The 21,866-nt window shown below is 42.7% G+C and overlaps 1 protein-coding gene across 5 annotated transcripts in view; it reads right to left on the reverse strand.

Moving 5' to 3' along the window:
• Positions 1-107: 107 nt before the first annotated feature.
• The window catches only part of CSRNP2 (cysteine and serine rich nuclear protein 2), a 40,373-nt gene continuing 18,614 nt past the window's right edge, over positions 108-21,866 (reverse strand). For 3 of the 5 annotated variants that reach the window (XM_039332026.1, XM_039332027.1, XM_039332028.1), the window contains 4 exons: positions 13,661-13,909; positions 10,847-11,106; positions 6,144-6,440; positions 108-4,944 (listed from right to left, as the gene is read on the reverse strand). In XM_039332026.1, coding sequence (XP_039187960.1) covers positions 4,045-4,944; positions 6,144-6,440; positions 10,847-11,106; positions 13,661-13,811 — 1,608 coding nt within the window. In that variant the 5' untranslated portion in view covers positions 13,812-13,909 and the 3' untranslated portion in view covers positions 108-4,044. Of the gene's footprint in view, positions 4,945-6,143; positions 6,441-10,237; positions 10,553-10,846; positions 11,107-13,660; positions 13,910-17,775; positions 18,924-21,866 lie in introns of those variants that run through there. The other 2 variants (XM_039332029.1, XM_039332030.1) reach the window with 2 other exon arrangements.

Here is a 21,866-nt window from a genome sequence, read left to right on the forward strand (position 1 = left end):
ATCATGTTGCACTTTGGCTAAAAACAGCTGTGAAAAATGTGTGTGTACACCGAGTCTGTAACTGAATAGAAGGCAGCTACAATTTTGAGAACAAAATTCACTTAATGTAAGTTTACGCATTTATTTGTTTTTACACTTAAATATCCTCTTTAAATACAGCATTATCACAATGAAAAGAACATAAGAGGCAAAACAAAATGTAAAGGACCTGACAAGCTTTGGATTCACATTGAAAATGCCACCTGTGTATTTCCTGCAGGAAAGCAGAGTTATGAAGTTTATCAGTTGCAAGTGACAAGAGGACAGGGCTAATACCAATTATATCAGACCAGGGCTTCATTAATAGAAGTCTCCTCCAGGTAGTAAAAGGGCTGTCCTGTAAACAGTTCAGTAGCACCAAAAGAAGGGAAGGGAAGGGAAAACAGGTGAATGTACCACCACATCAGAGTAAGAAAGATAGTTTTGTTACTAATAACAAAAGGGAGACAGGCAAGAGAAATAGGCCTTTTTGCATTGAAGAACATTCTTTAAAAACAAAAGCTTTCTAAGAAGCCCAGCCTCTACTACAGGATTTAGAAATAAAATTCTGTCATTTGAGATCAGTGCCCTTTCTTTTTTCATAATGCTCAGGAAGGAGTGTCTTTTTTTTTCTAGCCATTTTTCTACAAATAGCTATTTAATGTCTTTTTCTGTCATAACTAAGCACTCTCATGGAAATGAAAGCCAGTGTAACATTTAATAGTTCAGATGCTATGCTGAGTTTCTGTTTTCTTCCCTATTGTCTCCACCTCTGGGTAAGAATGTAGTATTTTAGTACTTGGTTTCTACCAAGCCATTACATTAATCATTGCATTCCAGAATGTCAGTCACAAGAAATGTTTCTGCACTATAAAAATGGAATCCTGGTATTTAAGTGTGAAGCTGCTTCCATTTTCAGAAATTGTATTCCACCAAACCATCTGTCAGTATTGGCAGGTGGCCATGGGGTGCAACAGCTTAAGCACTCAACAGGAGGAGATTCTTATTACTGCCAGATCCACAAGAATTGAGGTAAGCCCCATTTAAAAACTTGATTCTAGAGCTCATCATGCCCAATCCCCAGAATAACACCATGCAGTTAAATGCAGCAAAGCCTCTGGCTTTAGCCACTTACTTTAGAGCAGATCTGCTACACAATAGTTCCTAATTCAGGGCTATAAAGAGTATAGCTGGAACAATGGAGGAATAATATAGGGAAAAGACAAGTGCATCTTGTCCTGAAACAAACCTACAGGTACCTATGTCACTGTAGTTGTGTAAAAAAGCAATTATGGGGTCAGTATTATAAATACCCAAGGTGCTTTCAAATAGAGAATTTTATAAGAAATGCCTTCTCTTTGACCTAGATACCTACAAAGCTATGTATTCGATGTAGGAGGAAATTTTTCTATTCTGTTTGATTCAGATGCGAAGAGCACTACATTTGCTACAGTGAGAGTTGCATCTGGAATCAGCTGCCTTGAAAATAAATCTAGCCTTTTATAGCACCATTTGTTTTGTAAACTACAAATGTGAGAATTAGGAAAGACACCAATGGACCCTCAAATCCAGGAATAGTCTGGGGGTAAAGCAGCATGGAATAAAAGCCTAAATACCCCCTCAGGAATGAGACCAGTGTATAGGAAGGTAGGTTGTGTGTGTGTGTGTGTGTGTGAGAGAGAGAGAGAGAGAGATGCAACAAGGTGTGTGACTTTTTAAAGACAAAAGGACATTTTAAGGCTGCACATTCATCCTCTTACATTTTAAAATGTACAAAGGAGACATTTGCCCACTAAACATGGCATTGCTTCTAAACAATCCCCTGAAAGAGGTAGCGATGAGAAAGCAATTAAGTACTTAGTAGTCTGGCAAAGTACAGGAGCCCTGGCTGCATACTATGTGCTAATCAGCACAAAGAGAGCTTGGGTGAGATAAGGTGAAAATCAGACAGGAGTCTAGTACTGAAGTCTTTGCATCTGTTCTGAAGCCTGGAATGGGCTGAAAGGGTGTTACATGTCAACAGTCTTTCTCTCCTGCCGCCTACACAGCATTTGCTTGTGTTTACTTTATCTTACACGGAGTCACTTTCAGGAGAATAGGCTTTTCTGGATGCGCTGGCAGCACTGATTGCTCATCACTGATCGTTAACAGCCAAGAATTTTAGTAAGACTTGGCTTGTTCTGCCTACTCCCAAGCAGCTTTGCAATTAAGGGACATAAGAAGCCCGAGCCTGTTAAATCTTTCCAGATTCAGCATCTAGAAACTTACGTGGCCCAGCATTTATATAGATCTAGTTATATGCCTGAAAAGCACAAACACCTATTTAAGTTCTGATGGTGCCTGTATTATTTCTCAGCTGGGAGGTAGGTAGGCTACTTAAATCCCACCCTCTTATGCATAAGGAGTTATGGGTAACTGAATTACCCAGAAGCTTTTGTGCAAGTCATTGTAAGTCTTGAGCAGTCTGAAAAAAGAAAAGATTCCTAAATACAGGGAAACCAGTTCTTGCTAAGCCCCAGCCCACGTAAGAGATACACCACAGGGCTGTAATATGAGCTGGGTCAGAACAGGTGACGACAGAGAAAGGCAATGATTATCTGCTGTTTACTAGAAGGTAGAAGAAGAAAAGGATGCTCCGGGTAAGCTGGAAGAGAAAAGTGCTTTTGTTATCCTAGATTGGTCATAGGGCCGAGTGGCAGCTTATAACGGCGTCCTTTCTCCCTTTATTCCAAGACCAATTGGAACAATTGACACACTTCACTGGGAGGGGGATTGCAGGTGCCACCTTATTGCACATTTACTGAACCCTAATGCTTGTGACCCAGCAGGCTGCAGTTTTACTGCACACAGACTCCTGTGCCCTTTCAAGTCATCCAGAATGCTAGGTTGCTAAGCAAGGCGCAAGGGGACAGAAAGCTTTCAACATCACCTCCAAATTCTTGTGCAACTAGAATGGAAAAGACTGAGACAGTGAAAAGGGAAAACTGATTCGTAAAACTATGAGGCAAAAGGTTAAGTACTTTGTAGGACTCTGCCCACCCAAACTGGCAGTTATTGGACCCCACCTGATCCTAGGGCATTCAGTGTTTACAGAATCAGATCCCCAAAAGGGTTCCAATCGGAGGTGACAGATTGCAGCTCAGGATCAGAGAGTCAGTGACACGTCTTGAGTCACATCATGTCCGTAAACATTCAGCATTTTTTTTTAAAAAAGTTAATTTAAACTTAAATCAGTTCCCAGCCAAGGCCAGCAAAAAGGGCCCGTGAACATGTTTGGGTGAAGCTACTGGCGGGGGCGGGGCAGAGGCTCCGGGATGAAAATTATTTTGTACGACAGTTGCATGCCAAACTGTAGGTGTAAGCTAGTCATGATCAAAGTTAATTCATAGTGAATTTAAAAAATACATGGGATCCTTCCAGGGAACGAAGGGCAGCAAATGTCACATAAATAAGAGGCTGCAGAGCTTAAGCTGTGTAACTGGTTAGAGCAGTTCAAGCAAGTAAGGTCACCGTTACCAAGACACAGCACTGAAAGTGACAGACAGGGATGGGCGGCGGTGGCGGTGGCAGCAGCAGCTTCACTTGGGATCAGCAACTGGAGGGAGAGATTCCACCACGCATAGAGACTGGTTGACGTCATGAAGTAGTAACAGCGTGTTCTCTTCTGCCTGCCCTCCAACCCATCCAGCACTTTAGAAAAGGCAGCTTTGCTCTATTGCTTCCATGAGACACATTCACGTTTGGTCCTTGTAGGAGGGAGTCTAGGCCTCCCCTACAAAGTTCCATCGCCTATGGGTCCAACCTCTTCAGAACCAGGAGGCTGCCCTACTGGGTGGACAGGCCCTCCTACTCTGAGGCAGCCGTTTAAGTGCTCAGTTTTAGGCCCTTATATGGTGGAGCCCACACAAAGCAGCCCCTTCTCCTTTCCCTCCCCCACCCAATATCAAACCATTCCCAATGGCTGTGGCCATTTGATAAAAACCGTTTTGTCAATAAATAAACATCAAGACGATGGGTTGGGAATTGTCACACGGTCAGAGGAGGGCCCAAAGAGCTTTCCTCAGAAGAGGAGAGCTCACAGGCCCTCTCTGGAGATTGCGGCACCAGGTTCTGGGGCCGCAAACTGTCTTGTGGCACCTCTGTGTGGAGTGGCAAGCTTGGCAGAGGAACTTCAGGCTGACAGCTTTCAGAAGACGGGGGCTCAAAAGGTACAGCAGCCTTCCCTGTTTCTACACTGCTGGTGGCTGTGGCTCTGCCACAAGACACCAGTGAAGTCACAGGGACAGAGTAGATGCTTAGCTCCTTCTCCTCTGTGTAACGAGGGGTCCCCTCGGGCTCCTCGGCTCTATTTTCCCCCTTCACCCCCAGCACTGACCTTTGGTCAACCTGATAGTATACAACGGGCCCATTGTTCAAGTAGGGTCGGCTGCCCTCAGCCGAGCTGGCTTGCTCAGAACTGTCCGTGAAACACAGAACAGAGGAACCTGGTGGCAGCTGAGCTTGAATGAGGATTGGCGTGGCGAGGCTTGGGCACATCCCTTCGGAGACAGAAAGCGGCTCCTCCAAAATGCACACCCCCAGGCTTTCCATGCTGGAGCCACTGCTAGAGTCTTCCTCAGCCTTCAGCCGCTCCAGCTCCTCAGCTGTCTGAAGATGCATGACTGCCGTTTCATTCTCCGCCATGAACTCCTGGAAATCCTGGGTCTCTGGCGACTGGCTTCCCAGCCAGTCACTGCCGGAGCTATGAGGGGTCTCTTCATCCAGAGTCTGGGCGGCCCGGCTCACCTGCCGTTTATTCTCTAGCTCTAGTTTCATAATGGTGTGCAGGTAGTGAGTCCTCACCCGGATGGGATTGAATTCAATTCTCCCAGCCATATTCCCACAACCATCTCTGGAACAGCCGCATGGGAAGGACATTCGGTCCACCTAGGTGGGGGAAGCGAAGGACAGTGAAAACTGTGCCTGTGTGAGAACTGAGGAGGTGAATGGCAGGATGGAAGCTTGGCTAAAGTGAGAGCAAGTGAACAGATGGAAAATTAAGTCAGATGGAAAATGTAAAATCCAGGTAAGCGGTTATCAAAAAGCGACTGGCCAGAGAGCCCTCCAGCAACCCAGAATCCCCCCGTTCAATTATTTCCCCCCCCCCGTTAACCTATCTATAAATCTTGTTATTTCAAGGAGAAATCAAAAGAAATAAAGAATGGCCTGGAGTATGTCTGATTCGATCTATTGTGAAAGACAGAGTGTGCTCTTTGACACTTCATTTATCAAACAATCAAATGCTCTTTTCAGGATAAAAGCACTTTCAGGAAGGAGGATCTGAAATCCTTCACCAGAGCTAGCCGTTTAGTATGCAAAAGATAGGGTGCAAAAGAGGCAGAGAAAGTGAGAGGGAATGACTTTGCCAAGAAAATATTAAGAGCAGAAATGCCAGTGCACACATTCCACGGAAAAAGCAAAATGCTACTCATGAGAACAAAGCAGAGCATGAAATCCAGTTCTGGAGGCATCACCCAGCATCTTAGATGTTGGGAATCAAAACTGAGGTAACTAAGACTTCCTGTCTTTTGACTTCTAGATTCTGAGCATCCTTTTGCCTCTTCGTTTTGTCTTAAGAAGCAAAATACTGTAAATCAAATACTAAGAAAATACGGTTAAAATTGCACAAATGCTGCATAATTTATGTTAACATTTGAGCAGATTCTTTCAAGCACTTGTTTCATAGAGCAGCCAATAGAGGGAAGCAGAAGAATGGTGGATCCCACACGTATAACCACGGTCACTTCACATCATCCTGGAAAGCTAGTGCTACTTTCCTCAAGACCTTTCCCCATGGCTGCTTCTTGCCATCTGTTTTTCTCCACAAACTCGAGCAGCATCTTCCCTCCCGAATTAATTCACTTCTTTTTTTTTTAACTTGGAGCATCTAAGGGGGACAATATAACCTGTCACCCTTTAAGACCTTTGTAGGTGGGCAGAGTATAGCTCTCTTTAAATCACCCCTTATAGGCTGGGACTCAACACATGAAATAAGGTTTGAGTGGACCCCTCGCCATATCAAAAAGACACACAGGCAACGGGAGATATAGTTCAGGCCAAAGCCTAGCGGTTTCTTCCCCACTGACCTGGCATTTAATTCCAGCCTGGCTACAGGCACAGGCCTCAGGGTCACAGTACAGCCGGCAGTCGCACCCACATTCTTCACGTGAGAGGCGGATGGCCCGAAGTTCTTGTTTTTCTTCTGCATCGATGCGATGGACACCAGAGGCTCGAAGTAGAGCTCGCCGCCGCTTGGTAGGCAGTGGCTGTAAGAAGAAGTAGTCATCCACCTCCACGTTCTCTACATCGAGGTCATCATCTGAGACGTCCTCAAGGGTCAAACCATCAGCCTCTTCTGACTCCACCGTTCCGTTCTTGGTCAGCTTAGGGGAGGGTGTGGGAAAGAACAGAGAACACACAGACACACACCAGCAAAGTTAATCTCGAAATTGAAATCCCATCAGTTTTCAGTCTGGAAAAAAAAAAAAAAAGACAAATGATTTCCCTGAGTTTAACTGGGCTGCAAGGGTCACCCATTCCCTCCAAATAACCGATTCCTCCCAAGCTGTGAGTTTTGACAGTGATGCAGCTTTCTGCACTGCCAAAGCTGGAATAACCTCAAAGCTTGCTCTGTTCTCCCTGAACAAACTGCCTTTTATTTTGTCTGGACAGAGAGGGAGCAAGTTCTAACAGCAAACCAGCTTTATATGCACAGGCCAGAGCACCATTAGTTCATGTTCTGGCCTTTTCTTTCTCCTTTGCTTGCACAACCCAACATCCAGAGAAAATAGGGGTAAATTCTGACAGTGGCTCACCTTTGCACATTGCAAGCCTTCAACCTACCACACAAGCCATAGCCTTGTTAGAAAATATGGGCTTTGTTTGATCAAACCAGCTGTTGGATTGTGCAGGCAGATCACAATCAATTAAAGAATGGTAGTTTAGTTCTTTGCAAATTCCTTAGTTCCAAGCCCACCCCTTTTTAACCTTTATCCAACCCATCTGTCCTTAAAATTGGCACCTTCAAACAGAAAGATATCAGAAGGAGATATGTATTTCATTTAGCTTATTTGAGGTGGGAAATTTCAAAACATGGTTTGGACAATGGTAACCGCCATACAACCCCGTACTGTAGATCTCATTTCCCCCCCCCCCCCAAGATTCAGAGGAGATACATATAGATGCCTATAGAGTAGCACATTTTTGAAGCCAAAATCCCATGTTTGAATTTGACATTTCTAGATAGTGGTATCTAAAAGCAGGAGGAATCCTTTCTTATCGGTGTAAACCAGGGGTAGGCAACCTTGGCTCTTTTATGACTCGTGGACTTCAACTCCCAGAATTCCTGAGCCAGCATGGCTCAGCTTGGAAGCCTCTCCCTTTCCCCTCAGCATGGCTGGCTCAGGAATTTTGGGAGTTGAAGTCCACGAGTCATAAAAGAGCCAAGGTTGCCTACCCCTGGTGTAGACCATAATCCTTTAAATTTTTCACTTTGACAAACTTTGTGTTATATTATTTACACAGTGAATATAGATAACTAGTCCTTGAGTTACAACCATGTGTTTGGCAACCATTCAAAGGTACAATGGCATTGACAAAAGTGACTTATGAATGATCTTCACATTTATGACTGCTGAAACATCCCATAGTTATGTGATCGCATGGCTTGGGCAACTGGCATGTATTTATGACAGTTGAAACATCTCAGGGTCGTGTGATCACCATTTGCAACCTTCTCCACCAACATCTGACAAGCCAAGTTGATAAGGGGAAGCAGATTCGCTCAATGACAGCAAGCTTCACTTAACAACTGCAGTTGATTTCACTTAACTGTGGCAAAAAAGGTAGTAAAATCAGGTAACCACCTTTATGTTTAGCAACAGAAATTCTACTCCCACTTGTGGTTGCTAGTCCAGCACTACCTGTACACTTAGCAGAACATTAAAAAGCAAGAAAAAGAGAAAATAAATACAGTGTCTGTTTTAAGTGGGAAGCAAAAAAAAAAAAAAAAAAAAATCTGAACCATGGGCTACATCAGGCATGTCAAAACTGCCGGCCTGCGGGCCAGATGCGTCACATCGAAACGGCACCCACCCCATTCCTGGCAACAGGGAAAAAGTCCCAATACGTTGCGCGACATCATGTGACATCATGAGTTTCACATGTCCGGGCTACATGGAAGCAGTATTTATATCTTTACCAGAAAAAGGAGTTATTCTTTTTGTAGCTCTTTCCCTCATTGATTGCAACCCCAATTTTGCTTTTTTTGCCCATCCCCTTTTTGCCCATTTTTTTTAAAAAATATATATTTATTTGGTTTGTATACCCTGTCTAAAATGCAATAAAAATTAAAAAAGGAACATTCGTGGCAAAAACAAGGCAAGCAATAGTAGTATTTCATCAGAGCAGCCATGGTATTACAAAGGGCCATTCCTGAGAGACATGATGCAACACAGCTGAAGGCTGAGGTGAGCGCTAAACTCTGCTCCGGCACTGCAATCCTGTCTCCTCCATCTTCTGAGGGAAGCGGTCAGTGTGACAGGTGGAGTTTGGATTTGGGAATTCTAGAACCTTCCGAGGTCTGAGGGTGACCTTGATCCAATCATTACATCAGACTGTACTGAGACACTAAACACATTTGCAGCTTGATATTTCTTACAGCAAACATGAGGGATGCTACAGTTCGCATTGCTGGCCATGTGGAAAGCACAGTAATCTTTCTACTGGCAGACACAGCCTGTCCTCAAGGGCAAAGCAGAAGGAACACATGGCTGATTTGTGCCTCATACAAACATCCCCCCCCCAATCGTCTGCTGAACAGAGTACAAATTTGTTTCACCTCCTATCTTTGGAGGGGAGAAGACTTGTGTGAAGCTTTTTTGGCAGAGACATGGCAACTAGAGGGAAGAGGATGCCGTAGATTGTTGTAAGATAACAAATAAGCCTTGGAAGGTGGCTGAATAAGGATCAGATATGTGAGAAAGCTGAATTGCCATTAAAAATGACAAGGAGTTGTCTATAAGAAATATAGAAATGAAACCTTTAAAATGTAGCCGGTAAGATCTGTAACATTTCTGTGCACAAACAGACTGTGAAAGAGAAAAATGGATTTTCAGAATGCCGAATTCTGTGTGGAATATACAAAACACGCCTGTTTTAGAAAAGCGCTTTGCATGTTTTCCATAGGGTTCAGGAACACCACTGTCATGTTACCAAAGCGGTAAGTACTTTTTTGGAATTTGGGCCAGTTATTAACTATCAGCCCAATCTACCTCTCAGGGTTGTTTTAGTGGGAAAAACAGGAGGAAGGTGTGTTGGATATGTTTGCTGCCTCGAGTTATTTATAAAAATAATAAAGGTGGGAAATAATAAATAAATAAGGAAGCAGGCTTCTTTTCAGACACACTCCACCTCAATCTACAACAGTGTTTCTCAACCTTGACAATTTTAAGGCATGTGGACTTCAACTCCCAGAATTCCACAGCCAGCAATGGATGGGGGCGGTATCCAGGACAGGATGCTCGTTCATACAACTAAAAACACACCAAAAACAGCCACCATGGAAAGCCAGCAAGTTAGTTAGCAAGTTATAACCCAGATCCTTCTCTTTGATGTGCAGGTTTTCTACACTCACCTTCTGGAGAAGGTGGCACATGCATAAACAAGGACAGATCTTATAAGGACAAACCTGTGCAGTTCCGAAACGGGTTTCCTTCAACAACTATAAGAAGTAGGCCAGAGTTGCAGGACTGCCGAGTATTTGTCCTTTCTGCTAAGCTGGTTGTCATGGTAGCAAGAGAATGATTGGAACATCTATGTTTTTTGACAGAAGCATTCAATCCAGTAAGGGAAACCCAGTTACTAGGCAACCTACAGGACACACCAACCAAGCCTAAGGAGATGGATAGAACAGGAAGCTTGCTGGAGGAGGCTAAAAGGGAGAGGCTTTCGCTGCAATTGCTGAGCCTTCCCAGGAATCGACTTGACACAAAACAAGAGGCTAGAAGACTGGTTGGCATCGCCAACAGTACTTGTCTCTTGGCTGTGAGGGTTCCCCTGCTGCTGGATGGCAGCTCTCCTCAGAAAGCCCATCTTTGACCCTTCCTCACCAAGCCCCAGAGGGAAAGCTCTTGCCAGGTTCGCATTCGTTGGCTTCAAGGAGAAATTCTTCAATGCTCACTTTCACATTACCAGCTGCATTTCTCATATTCCAATCCAGATGGAGGGCTGTATGCAGTCTATGAAATGTGGGGAAATCCAGGGAAAAATGGGCTTCAGTTTGGGGTTGCGGAATTAACATAATGGAGTAGACAGGAAAGAAAACCAAAAGGCAAAATAATTAGAACTGCGTATTGTGAATGCTATTTCTTAATAGCTTACTGCAGAGGCAGACAAGTAAAAGAGTCCAGCAAATTCACAAAAGTACCATGTGATTATCTACCGGCAGGTCTTCTCTACCACTTGCCACAGGTAGGCCTGAGATGAACTAACCCAGGGGTAGGCAACCTTGGCTCTTTTATGACTCATGGACTTCAACTCCCAGAATTCCTGAGCCAGCTATGCTGGCTCAGGAATTCTGGGAGTTGAAGTCCACGAGTCATAAAAGAGCCAAGGTTGCCTACCCCTGAACTAATCATATCAAATTGGGAAAAGGATTACAGGTGTTCAAAATCAATTCCCAATCCTGCTATATTTGCTACATATACATCACAATATGGTCAAGCCACAGCGCCAAAAACTGTGCAAACGAATAACCCAAAAGGACCTTTTCTGCCTGCCAAAACCCTACCTTCATTTTCTTGGCATGAAGCTTCTCCTCTTTCAGGTGTTCTCGAAGGATCTCACGGTGATTCACTTCCTGCTCTTGGGCAAATTCACCCAGGGTATACCTGCGGACAGAGTTGTGCCGCTGGGCCATGCCCAGGGAACTGCCCCCTTGGCTAGGAACGCTGGTAAATCCCTGACGCCTTGCGAAGTAGTACACCGTCACCTGATCGAAGCGCACATTCTTTCTACGCAGCTGTTTCTGCCTTTTTAAGATGGAGGTTGCTGAGATGTAAGAAAGCAAAACAGAAACACCGATTGACAATTGAAGCAAGTGTGTGTATGTGTCTCCTTTCACACAGCCCATTTCATATTTTCTTCACGGTTACGGAGCACCCCCAGCAAATGTTGTTTGAAGAATGTGTCCTCCGCCATAGAAGCTTTCAAAATCTTCCGCATTGATATATCTGCCGCTTCATTCCTAAGCACTGGACAGAATTCTCAGAGCATGTTCCAGGATATAAAGAGCTCTGGCCGAGCCTGCAGGGTTTTACTGTAGCTCTGAACAGCCAAGAGTGAAATCTGTAGCCTATTTAAAATTCTGGCTATGCACGGCAGAGGCATATTAGTAGTGACAGACAAGCGGTCTTTCCAGAAATCTGGGAAATACCGAGAAATCTTTAGGCTCTGTAGAAATACATTTTTCAAACGCAACTAATGGTGTAAAACAACAGGCATGGCACTGTTTTGTCAAGCCAGGTCCTTATCCAGCAAGTCATCTTTCACTTCTAACCTCTTTCTCCAATCATATGAAGTTAACATAGGCAAGCCTATCTGAGGGGCAGAATGTAAGTTGTTTGAACTATCGGCTATTCTACTGAACTAAGACTAAAATCCTGGAACAAATAGCTGATTAATTTCTTATAACTCTTAATGTTCCAAGAATGGATAAAAAGAGGGTAATTAATATGGCTAGGCAGAACACGAGGGCAGACACATGATCCTAGGAAAAGGCACAGCTGCTTTAGGGAATTTATTTATTTTACAAGGCTCAGACACTATTCTAATCAAGCCTGACTCTGAGCAGCTTACTGAGGTCCAGAACAAAGTTAAAAGTTAAACATAAAAATGTAACAAATAACACCCAGCACTGAGGAACAACCATAAAAGTGTGTATTTATTTAGATTTCTATAGCCACCTGTCTCACAGGGACGACAGCTCAGTCAAAACACAAGCGCATTTTTTTTAAAAAAAAATCAACATTATTAACAACAAGACAGTAGAAAATAATACAGCCATCTCATTATATCACCATTTCCGTGAGATCCCCCAGCTTGCTGATGTAGCCATGTTTTGAGGGCCTTTTGGAAGGGTATCTGGACGGGGCCAATCTCAACTGTGGGGGGGGGGAGGGAAATGATATCCCACAGAGCAGGCACTATGGCAGAAAAGGCCCATCTCCTGGGTTCTGCCACATGCATTCAGTCAGGAGAGACTGAGGTGAGTCCCTCAAGAGTTGCTGAAATTAGCCAGGTCTTGTAAAAAAACTTACGGGGTTGGCAGCTATCTGATATCAAAGGAACACTGCTCCAGAGAAGGGGAGACAGTGACTGAAAAGAGCAACTTTCTCTTCCACAACTCACACAAAGGGGGGGGGGGAGGCAGAGAATACTGGAGGAAGGTAGTGGATCGTTCACACACACCCAACTCATACAAAAGCATTTTTCTGCCTTGAATCCTAAGTGCTACATGGTCCTGCTAATCAAGGTATTATGGACTAATCCAGCGGTCCCCAATCTTTCTGGCTTGGCGGCCTGGCGGAGGGAAAGAGGGGATGGTTCTCTATGAGCAGCAGAAGTGTGCGTGAGCAGCTCCATACATGCAAGTGGAGTAATGGCGCGCCTGCCACTCACACAAATGAGCTTTGTTCATGTGTGCTCACGCCCACCACTTGTGCAAGTGGAGCTGTGTGCGCGTGCTTGCCCACCACTTGTGCGGCCTGGTTCCGAACAGCCCATGGCGTGGGGGTTGGGGACTCCAGAACTAATCAATCCTATATGGAGCATCCAAGAACAATAGCAACTTTTCACATGATTTGCTTCTGTTACACCCAATAAACAAAAAGCAGCAAGAGTGTAGATATATATTTCACTAGGATCAGATTGGGGAAAAAGGACTACTACACACACTTTTATTAGAATTATTAACTCCATAAGACTGAATAGCCTCATAATAACTGCACATTCATTATATGACCAATTCTGGCCATATTAGTCCAACTTTTTGGATAGATCTGGATCAAAGAAGGATGCCTGAAAGAAATTATAGGCTATTTTTAAACTGCTCTTGACAAGCTTTTATTGGTTGGCAAGACAGAAGCAGCTAGCCAAAAGCCTATACTTACTACTCTTGTTTCACCTTGGAAGTCATCCCATCCTTGCAAAAGTCTGACTCCATGGAAGACTATCTTGATGAAGTTAAGGCTTCAGGGACTAACAGTTGGAACAGGTAAATTCTTCTGTAAGTATCGTCAGAATTAATGCTGATAACACAGTTAGTCCTTGATTTGGCAACTGGCTCACATTTATGACAGCTGTGTGTGTCATGTGATCACCATTTGCTATTGTCCCTGCCTGCTTCTGACAAGCAAAATCAATAGGGGAAGTTGGATTTACTTAATGACGATGTGGTTCACTTCATGATTGCAGCAAAAAAAAAAAAAAATAGTCATAAAATTAGGCATGATCACATGATGGCTTAACAACCACATTACTTAGCCACAGAAGTCACCTGTACTATGTTCCCGTGTTTCAAAAACCCGCTAATGCCAATACTTACGAATGAAGCCTGAGGAGCTTGGAGGATTGACGCTGTCACAGCTGTCTGCGCTATCGCTGTTGGAGAGCTCATCATCGGAATTGGAAATGGGCGAGCCCACGTCCACATCATCAAATTTCCTCTTGAGGCCGGCACTTGCGATGGCATCCATTTGTCTCTGGCTCGCATGGAGAGCCAAAGAGCAGAAGAGAGATTTGTATTAGCTGATGGTTTCTGACTCCAGGCCTACTGATGGGATTTATCAGGTACCTAGTGAGGACAAAAGAGAGGAAAAGATCAGTGACTACTTCATGTCATGCACCTGCAACACACAGGCTGTGTTCAGGCATTGTACTCAGTCAGCTCATGCAGGTGCCATGCCTTTCTTTCTTTTCCAGCTATTCCCCATTATTATTTCCCCCCCAGAGATGAATTAAATGGCTTCTAAGAAAAGCCAAATATGTCAGATATTGATTCCCTTTCATATATTACAGCAGTGGCCCCCAACCCGTGGACCGGCACCGGTCCATGGCATGGCAGAAACCAGTCCATGCAAACAAGTAAAGCCCCAGCCGTGGGATGGAGGCAGCATGCAAAACAATGCCCCTTCCGGTCTGCGGAAAAACCTCTCTACAGGAACCGGTCCCTGGTGCCCATAAGGTTGGGAACCGTTCTATTATAGGCATCAGTCACTCTTCATACAGTTGCATGAGCTGCTTTTTATCCATTCAAAGCTGCCTATTACTTACTGGCTGGCACCAGCAAACAGACAATACGCTGGGAAGCAGAGCATGAGATGCCCACTTGCAGCTCTCAGAACCTTCTAAGCCAGGACTAGCCAAAACTTGGTACCCCCGGGAATCGCCATCTTTTTATTATGATGAGTTCTGCTTGCTAAGTGAGTTCTGCCCCATTTTACCACCTTTCTTACGACAACTGTTAAGTGAATCACTGCAAAGTCAATGGGGGAAGCCAGATTCGCTTAATGACCTCATGTTTCACTTAACAACAGCAGTAATTCGCTTAACTGTGGCAAAAAAAAGGTTGTAAAAGGGGGAAAAACTCACTTAACAACTTCCTCGCTTAGCAATGGAAATCTTGGGCTCAGCTGTGGTCATAAGTCGATCTGTATACATTTTTATCATGTCTATTTATGCATGAGTGAAAAACTCAGACCAGGCTGCTTTCTGCAAATGCCTTCTTGGCATCCAACAATCAAACACAGCTCCTCCCTCCCCATGAGCGTAATGCACTAACAGTGACTTTTGCAGGGGGGGAGGGGAGGGCAGGGGGCTCCAAGCCGGTGTTTGACTCCTGGCAACTGCCTGGACCAGTTCCTGCAGTTTTCTCGGCAAGATTTTTCAGAAGGGGTTTGCCCAGTGCCTTCTTCCTAGAGCTGCTTGTTTCTAGCTGGTTTCTAGCCTGACGCCTTAATCATTACACCAAACTGGCTCTCACAAAAGTGGCCCAGCAAACAAACACACAAACACACACAGACATGCATATGCAAAATCTTCAGGTTTTCCTCATACAAAAACATATCCACCTGCTGATCATGGAGCTTATAGCCTTTCCAACAGGCTAGCGTTTTTAAGCTTCAAAAGTAACCACTTAATTTGGCTTATTATTCCACTTCACAACAAGCCTTTGTATGTTTCCTGACTGCAAATTAAGTAAAAACATTTTATATACAAAGTACAAATTGGCTATCGTTAGTTCATTTTTCAACAAAGGTTTGCAGACTTTATACAGTGGGGATTCTGAAGCCAGTCCTATCACACAGTAAGGTTCAAAAACTCAATTTTCAAAACTGCTAAAATTCGGCTGTATTTCCTACCAAAGCTTCTTAAGACTTGACTTTCAAAGCAATACAAATAATATTTGTATTATAATAAAAGAAAAAGTGCTTAAAATTATGGTGTTACCTTCTATCCAAGTATCATAAAAGGTCAGATTAAAAAAAATGGAAATTCAAGCTACCCCGCAATATCCATAAAACTAGTAACTCTATTGCTAAATAGAGTGGTGGTCGCTAAGTGGGAAATCATGTGATCAAAATGGCCTTGCAAGCTCACTTCCCCTTTGGTCATTAAGTGAAATATCATGTAACTGCAAGATGCCATATTTACAGTTGCAAAGTACCCAAATGGCAATTACAACCACGGGATGCTACGGTGGTTATATGGTAATGAGAGGATTTGTTGCAAAGCTATTTTTTTACACTGTCGTAACTTTGAACAGTTGCTAAATAAGTTGGGAAGCAAGGACTATCTGTATGTACTTTCCCATAATTACAGAGAAGATTTGTTCTTTATCATACACTTCTACCTGCTGAGACCAACGTCTTTTTTTTTCTTTCTAAAAGAAAGCAGATTGGTTTGTCAGAGAAAAAAACTGTAAGTGTTAAATTTTGAAATTATTTTTTCCACTCCTTGCTTTATTTACTAACCGCTGGGCTCTTTGAACCTTAAAGAGGGACCTGATGCCAAGAGCATGGACTTCTTGCTATTTCTGTTGTGTTTTTTAGCCGTAAATGCCCACTTCACTTGTTGCCTGTGAAACGCTATGCATTCTATAGTCAATTAAAATGGAAGGCTCTGAAGTTGTTTTCATATTCCTGACCATGTTTACATATCAGACATACGTGCTGTGCCTTCTAAGTAGCAAAATCTAGATTTATTTTTATGGAATGAATATACATCACTGGAAGGTGTATAAACATTTCTGGTAAAAGCAACAAGAATTCTGACCAAATCTGAATTGGCTTCAATACTGTAGCAGCCAGTAGGGAAATGCAACCATTTTAACCATACGATGCACCAAGGGATATAAATGTTTATGCCAATTATACTGGGGAAAGTTACCCAGCTATTATTCAATATAAATATCGACACTAATATTTTTTAAATGTAGTTGCTGATTTTTTTTTACAAAGGTATGACTGGCTCAGACCTATTTTAGTGCAATCTGGCTAAGTCATGGCCAACAACAGATGTTTCAAAGAAAGGTGTATCAGAAACCAAAACGTTAGTCAGGAGCATGATAATCCTATCCTGTGGCAGTCAAATCCTTATCTGCAACAGTGAAAGATGAAGTTAAGCCTTAGGAGACATGCGCAACAGCGTTTAATTTAGATGCAGCAGACCTGATGACCTACTTCAGCAAGGCTTAGTCTGCATGAGGGCAAAGGAAACTTAGGTTCCATGATAATATTGTTTTTATATACTTTAAAAACAGTTAATGGCAACAAGATAAGCTGGGAATCTTGTCAACCTCAGTGCAGAATGAAAGTCACAATGGAAAAGCGGGCAACAAGGTCCCAATGAAAAAATTCCCAACTGTTATTAAAATGAGGAATAGGGGAATTTCAAGTTAACCTGGGGGATTAGAAGGAAGAAGAGAAATTGTGGTAGGTTGAGAAATAAGATTGCACCAACTGAACGTGTAGTACAATGTATGGCATGGAAAAACCAGTTCCTGGCCTGAGTGTAAAACTATGACTTCCAAAAGAATACTGTGAGTTTAAAGTTCAAAACCCAAACAAGATAGAACATATTTTTTTTAAAAAAAACTATGTGTTACTGCTACTGTATTACATTTATCTTTAGAATGATACCTACCACAATTTGAGACACCCTTTGGATAAAGGGTAGTTTACATATTTTAAACATAAATATGCCTATGTGTTACACAATATGTAACACTATGCAGCACTACTGTGTATATTGTCTATGTTGCAGTTGGCCCTTTCTTGCAAGAATCTAGATATTTTTCCCCTATATATTCTTTTTGAAAGTTGTAAGCCGCAATAGGCATGAGGCAAGCTTATACCAGCTCTGCTAGGACCCCTGCTATTATATCTCATGTATAACAAAGAGCTGCGTCAAATCAGAGGAGGCCTACCTTCTCCACATAATGGACTTCAGATGTTAATGGGAAGACCCTAAGAGGGATATGTGCCAAATCACAATCCCCGGCTCTTTCTGGAGATTTAAGTATGTCTCTGTCTGTGTGTGCGCATGCGTACATCTCTGATAAGAAGCTTGCTTTACCACCAAAAATGAGATGGGGCAAAAACTGTCCTTCTGCTAGCATTTTTGTCACATTAGCTTATGATATAAAGCAGAGATCCCAACCTTTTGGGCACCAGGGACTGGTTCCGTGGAGAGGTTTTTCCGCAGACCGGAGGGTACATGGCTTTGTGTGCTGCCTGCATCCCGCGGATGGGGTTTTGCTTGTTTCTGCGGACCGGTTGCTGGCATGCCGTGGCCCGGTACTGGTCCACGGATGGGGGTTGAGGATCCCTAATATAAAGCCAGTTAGAAACAAACATCTCTGTTGGAGGAAGGGCAGGCTGCGGGTGTTCTGAATACAAGCTGCAACTCCAAAATTAGTAACACACCCTATGTAAAAACACACACACAGAGTACTACCATCATTTCTCTTCAATCTGGCCTTTTTTTTTTTACATTAACACAACAGGACCTTGATTGAAAAAAAAGAATCTGGGGGAGGAGGAATGCAACACTTCTTCCCAGAAAGAAGCAAACAACAGCCAAAAAGAGAATAAATCCCTCCAGCTGGAGCACTGGCAGTCCTTCCAAGGAGGAAGTATTTGGCTTCACTGGAAGCCAAGTGTTTCTTCTTTGAAACATCTCATTCTCTTGAGAGGGTAACAGCTATTAACAGGGACTGCTCCAATTTGTTCTCCTGCAAGTTAGATTCTGATCTATCCTTTGGCAGAAAGACTTGTCTGAAGGCCAGAAGAAAAATGGTCACAAATGGTGATTACCTGCTCCTGTAAAAGCCTTGTTTGCCAGAAATTAAGGAAAAGAATGCACAGCTAAATTTATCACACACTGCTGTGACGTCTATGCTGTTTGTGTCTGTGTATGTGTGCCTTCAAGTCAGTCTTGACTCCTGGAAAATACCTCACAAGTCCCTGCAATTTTCCTGTCAAGATTTTGGAAGTGGTTTCCCTTGCCTCTTTCCTAGAGAAAAAGTGACTGGTCCCAGGTCACCCAACTAGCTTCATGCCGAAAGTGGGACTAGAACTCACAGTCTCCCGGTTTTGCCTGATGCATTAACCATATATCAGACTGGCTTCATGTTATTACGCACTACCTCACTCTTTTAAAGAAAACTAGTTTTAATGGGGGAGGAGGCAAAGGAAGTGCAGCTCAGCTTCAGAAGATAGCTATAGGGAGGGAAAAAAATATTTGATCCCCTGATGATTTTGTGCGTTTACCTGCTGACAAAGAAATGATCAGTATATAGTTTTAATGGTAAGTTTATTTTAAGTGAGAGACAGAATAACAACAAAGAAATCCAGAAAAATGCATTTTAAAAAAAGGTATAAATTGATTGAAATAGGTATTTGACCCCTGCCCAAAACATAACTTAGTACTTGGTGGCAAAACCCTTGTTGGCAATTACAGAGGTCAGACGTTTCTTGTAGCTGGCCACCAGGTTTGCACACATCTCAGGAAAGATTTTATCCCACTCCTCTTTGCAGATCCTCTCCAAGACATTAAGGTTTGGCATCTCGAACCTTTGGCTCTCTCACAGATTTTCTATGGGATTAAGGTCTGGAAACTGGCTAGGCCACTCAAGGATCTTAATATGGTTCTTCTTGAGCCACTCCTTTGTTGCCTTGGCTGTGTGGTTTGGGTCATTGGTATTCTGGAATACCCATCCATAACCCATTTTCTATTCCCTGGCTGAGGGAAGGAGGTTTTCAACCAAGATTTGACAGTACATGGCCCCGTCCATTGTCCCTTTGATGTGGTGAAGTTGTCTTGTCCCCTTACCAGAAAAACACCCCCAAAGCATAATGTTTCCATCTCCATGTTTGACGGTGGAAATGGTGTTCTTAGGGTCACAGGCAGCCTCCCCCTTCTCCAAGCACAGCAAGTTGAGTTAATGCCAAAAAATTTGATTTTGGTCTCATCTGACCACCACACTTTCACCCAGTTCTCCTCTGAATCATTCAGATGTTCATTGGCAAGCTTCAGATGGGCCTGTAAATGTGCTTTCTTGAGCAGGGAGACCTTGCGGGCACTGTAGGATTTCAATCCTTCACGGCACAGTGTGTTACCAATTGTTTTCCTGGTGACTATAGTCCCAGCTGCCTTGAGATCCTTGACAAGATATTTCTGTGTAGTTCTGGGCTGATTCCTCACTGTTCTCATGATCACTGAAACTCCACCAGGTGAGATCTTGCATGGAGCCCCAGACAGAGGGAGATTGAGTTATTTTGTGTTTCTTCCATTTGCGAATAATTACACCAACTGTTTTCACCTTCTCACCAAGCTGCTTGGCAATGGTCTTGTAGTCCATTCCAGCCTTGTGTAAGTCTACAATCTTGTCCCTAACATCCTTGGACAGCTCTTTGATCTTGGCCATGGTGGAGAGTTTGGAATCTGATTGATTGCTTCTGTGGACAGATGTCTTTTATACAGGTAACAAGCTGAGATTAGGAGCACTCCCTTTAAGAGTTTGTTACCTGTATAAAAGATACCTGGGAGCCAGAAATCTTGATGATTGATAGAGGATCAAATACTTATTTCACTCATTAAAATACAAATCAATTTATAACTTTTTTGAAATGCATTTTTCTGGATTTTTTTGTTTTTCTTCTGTCTCTCACTGTTAAAATAAACCTACCATTAAAATGATAGACTGATCATTTCTTTGTCAGTGGGCAAATGTACAAAATCAGCAGGAAATCAAATAATTTTTTCTCTCAATGTAGAACAGCATGTTGCCACAACTAGAAATATGAAAGAAAAGCACCTAGTATTTAGTGTATTTTGCCTCTAGCTTCTCTAATATATCTGCATCTAAAAAGAACAAGAATGCTCTCAAATATAGCCTATATCTCATAGATTTGTTGTTATAGAAAAGGCTACTCTGTATTATAAACATAAATGTTTTAATGCTATTACCTTATTCTGTTGCACCAAAAGGAGTTGGAAGTCAACATTTTCTTTCTTCTTTCCCTCCACACTTTTCTCCCTTTCTCTCTTTTTCACTTTGTATTTTATATTTATATTTGGATAAACTAATAAAAATTTCAAAATTATGAAGGTTGGCTGATGTCAAAAAGTTAAATAAGATCAGGTTTGGACCGTCGGGTGCTTGGAAAGATGAATAAATAAATATATTTGACGTTAAAAAAAATAAGAAAATGAATAGATAAAAAGTATCACCTATTATTTCTTAGACTAAAATATCTTGTCTACATCATCTTGAAAATACAAGATAGATATACCGTGTAAGTCATAATAATAATAATGTATGTTACCTACCATATATCAAGTAAGGATAATATCTAAAGAATTCTACAGCTAGTCAGCACTAACAAAAAAACCAACTAATAAATTTACGACATTTCAAAAAATAGAAGGAATATGAAAGAAAGGGAGTGGAGGGGAACTCTGAATCGTGCTGCGAGTTTCTTTTCCTATCTCCACTTTTCTGCCGCAAGACATTCATTACAGAACAATGGCCTTTCCTTTATTCAGCTGGGAGACAGATTAGTCTGAGCACAGGCCTTGGGTTTGGTTTTGTTTTTTTAAAATGTCCCTGATGACTACAAGAGAGAAATAATGTCATTTCCAAGAGAGAAATAACTTTTTAAAAGCTGCCCTTTCCCAGCACAAAATGCCCCGTGGGTTAAGGAGAACAAAAAAAAAAAAAAGAGAAACAGCTCTTGAAAGAATCAAGGGTCACCCTCAGGTGACCCGCTAGAATAGGGAAATGAGACAGGTTCAGAAAACAGAGCACTGCAAGGTACCAAAGAGAGCTTCTCAGCCTTGAGAAGTGAAATCTGGTGGGAAAACAGCCTTGAAGTTAACACAACAGCAGCTTAGTAACCCACTGTAGCAATATGCAGTCATAAAACCACTGCTCTGAAAGTTTAGAGAAATGCCACCCTGCAACTCTAACCCACTGTCTTTTGTAGAATAAAAACTACAGCCTTTCATAAAATAAAAAGACTCTGCAGAAGTAGAATTTGGTCAGCAGATCTCATGAATCTACTTCCCACAAACTCTGTGCATGTTGGTGCAACTCCATCACCGCCCACCCAGACTGGCCCTGCCCACTTCTTCCTTGCACTTGTCTGTTCCCTTCCAAATCCTAGCAACTGTCTCCATAGCAACAAAGCTGAACAAATGGGCTTGAAAGAAACATGCCAGCCAGATGTGGCATGCAGCAGCAAGAT

This window comes from Crotalus tigris, unplaced genomic scaffold (assembly GCF_016545835.1).
Source record: "Crotalus tigris isolate CLP2741 ecotype Arizona unplaced genomic scaffold, ASM1654583v1 scf7180000024441.2113493, whole genome shotgun sequence".
Taxonomy (NCBI): domain Eukaryota; kingdom Metazoa; phylum Chordata; class Lepidosauria; order Squamata; family Viperidae; genus Crotalus; species Crotalus tigris.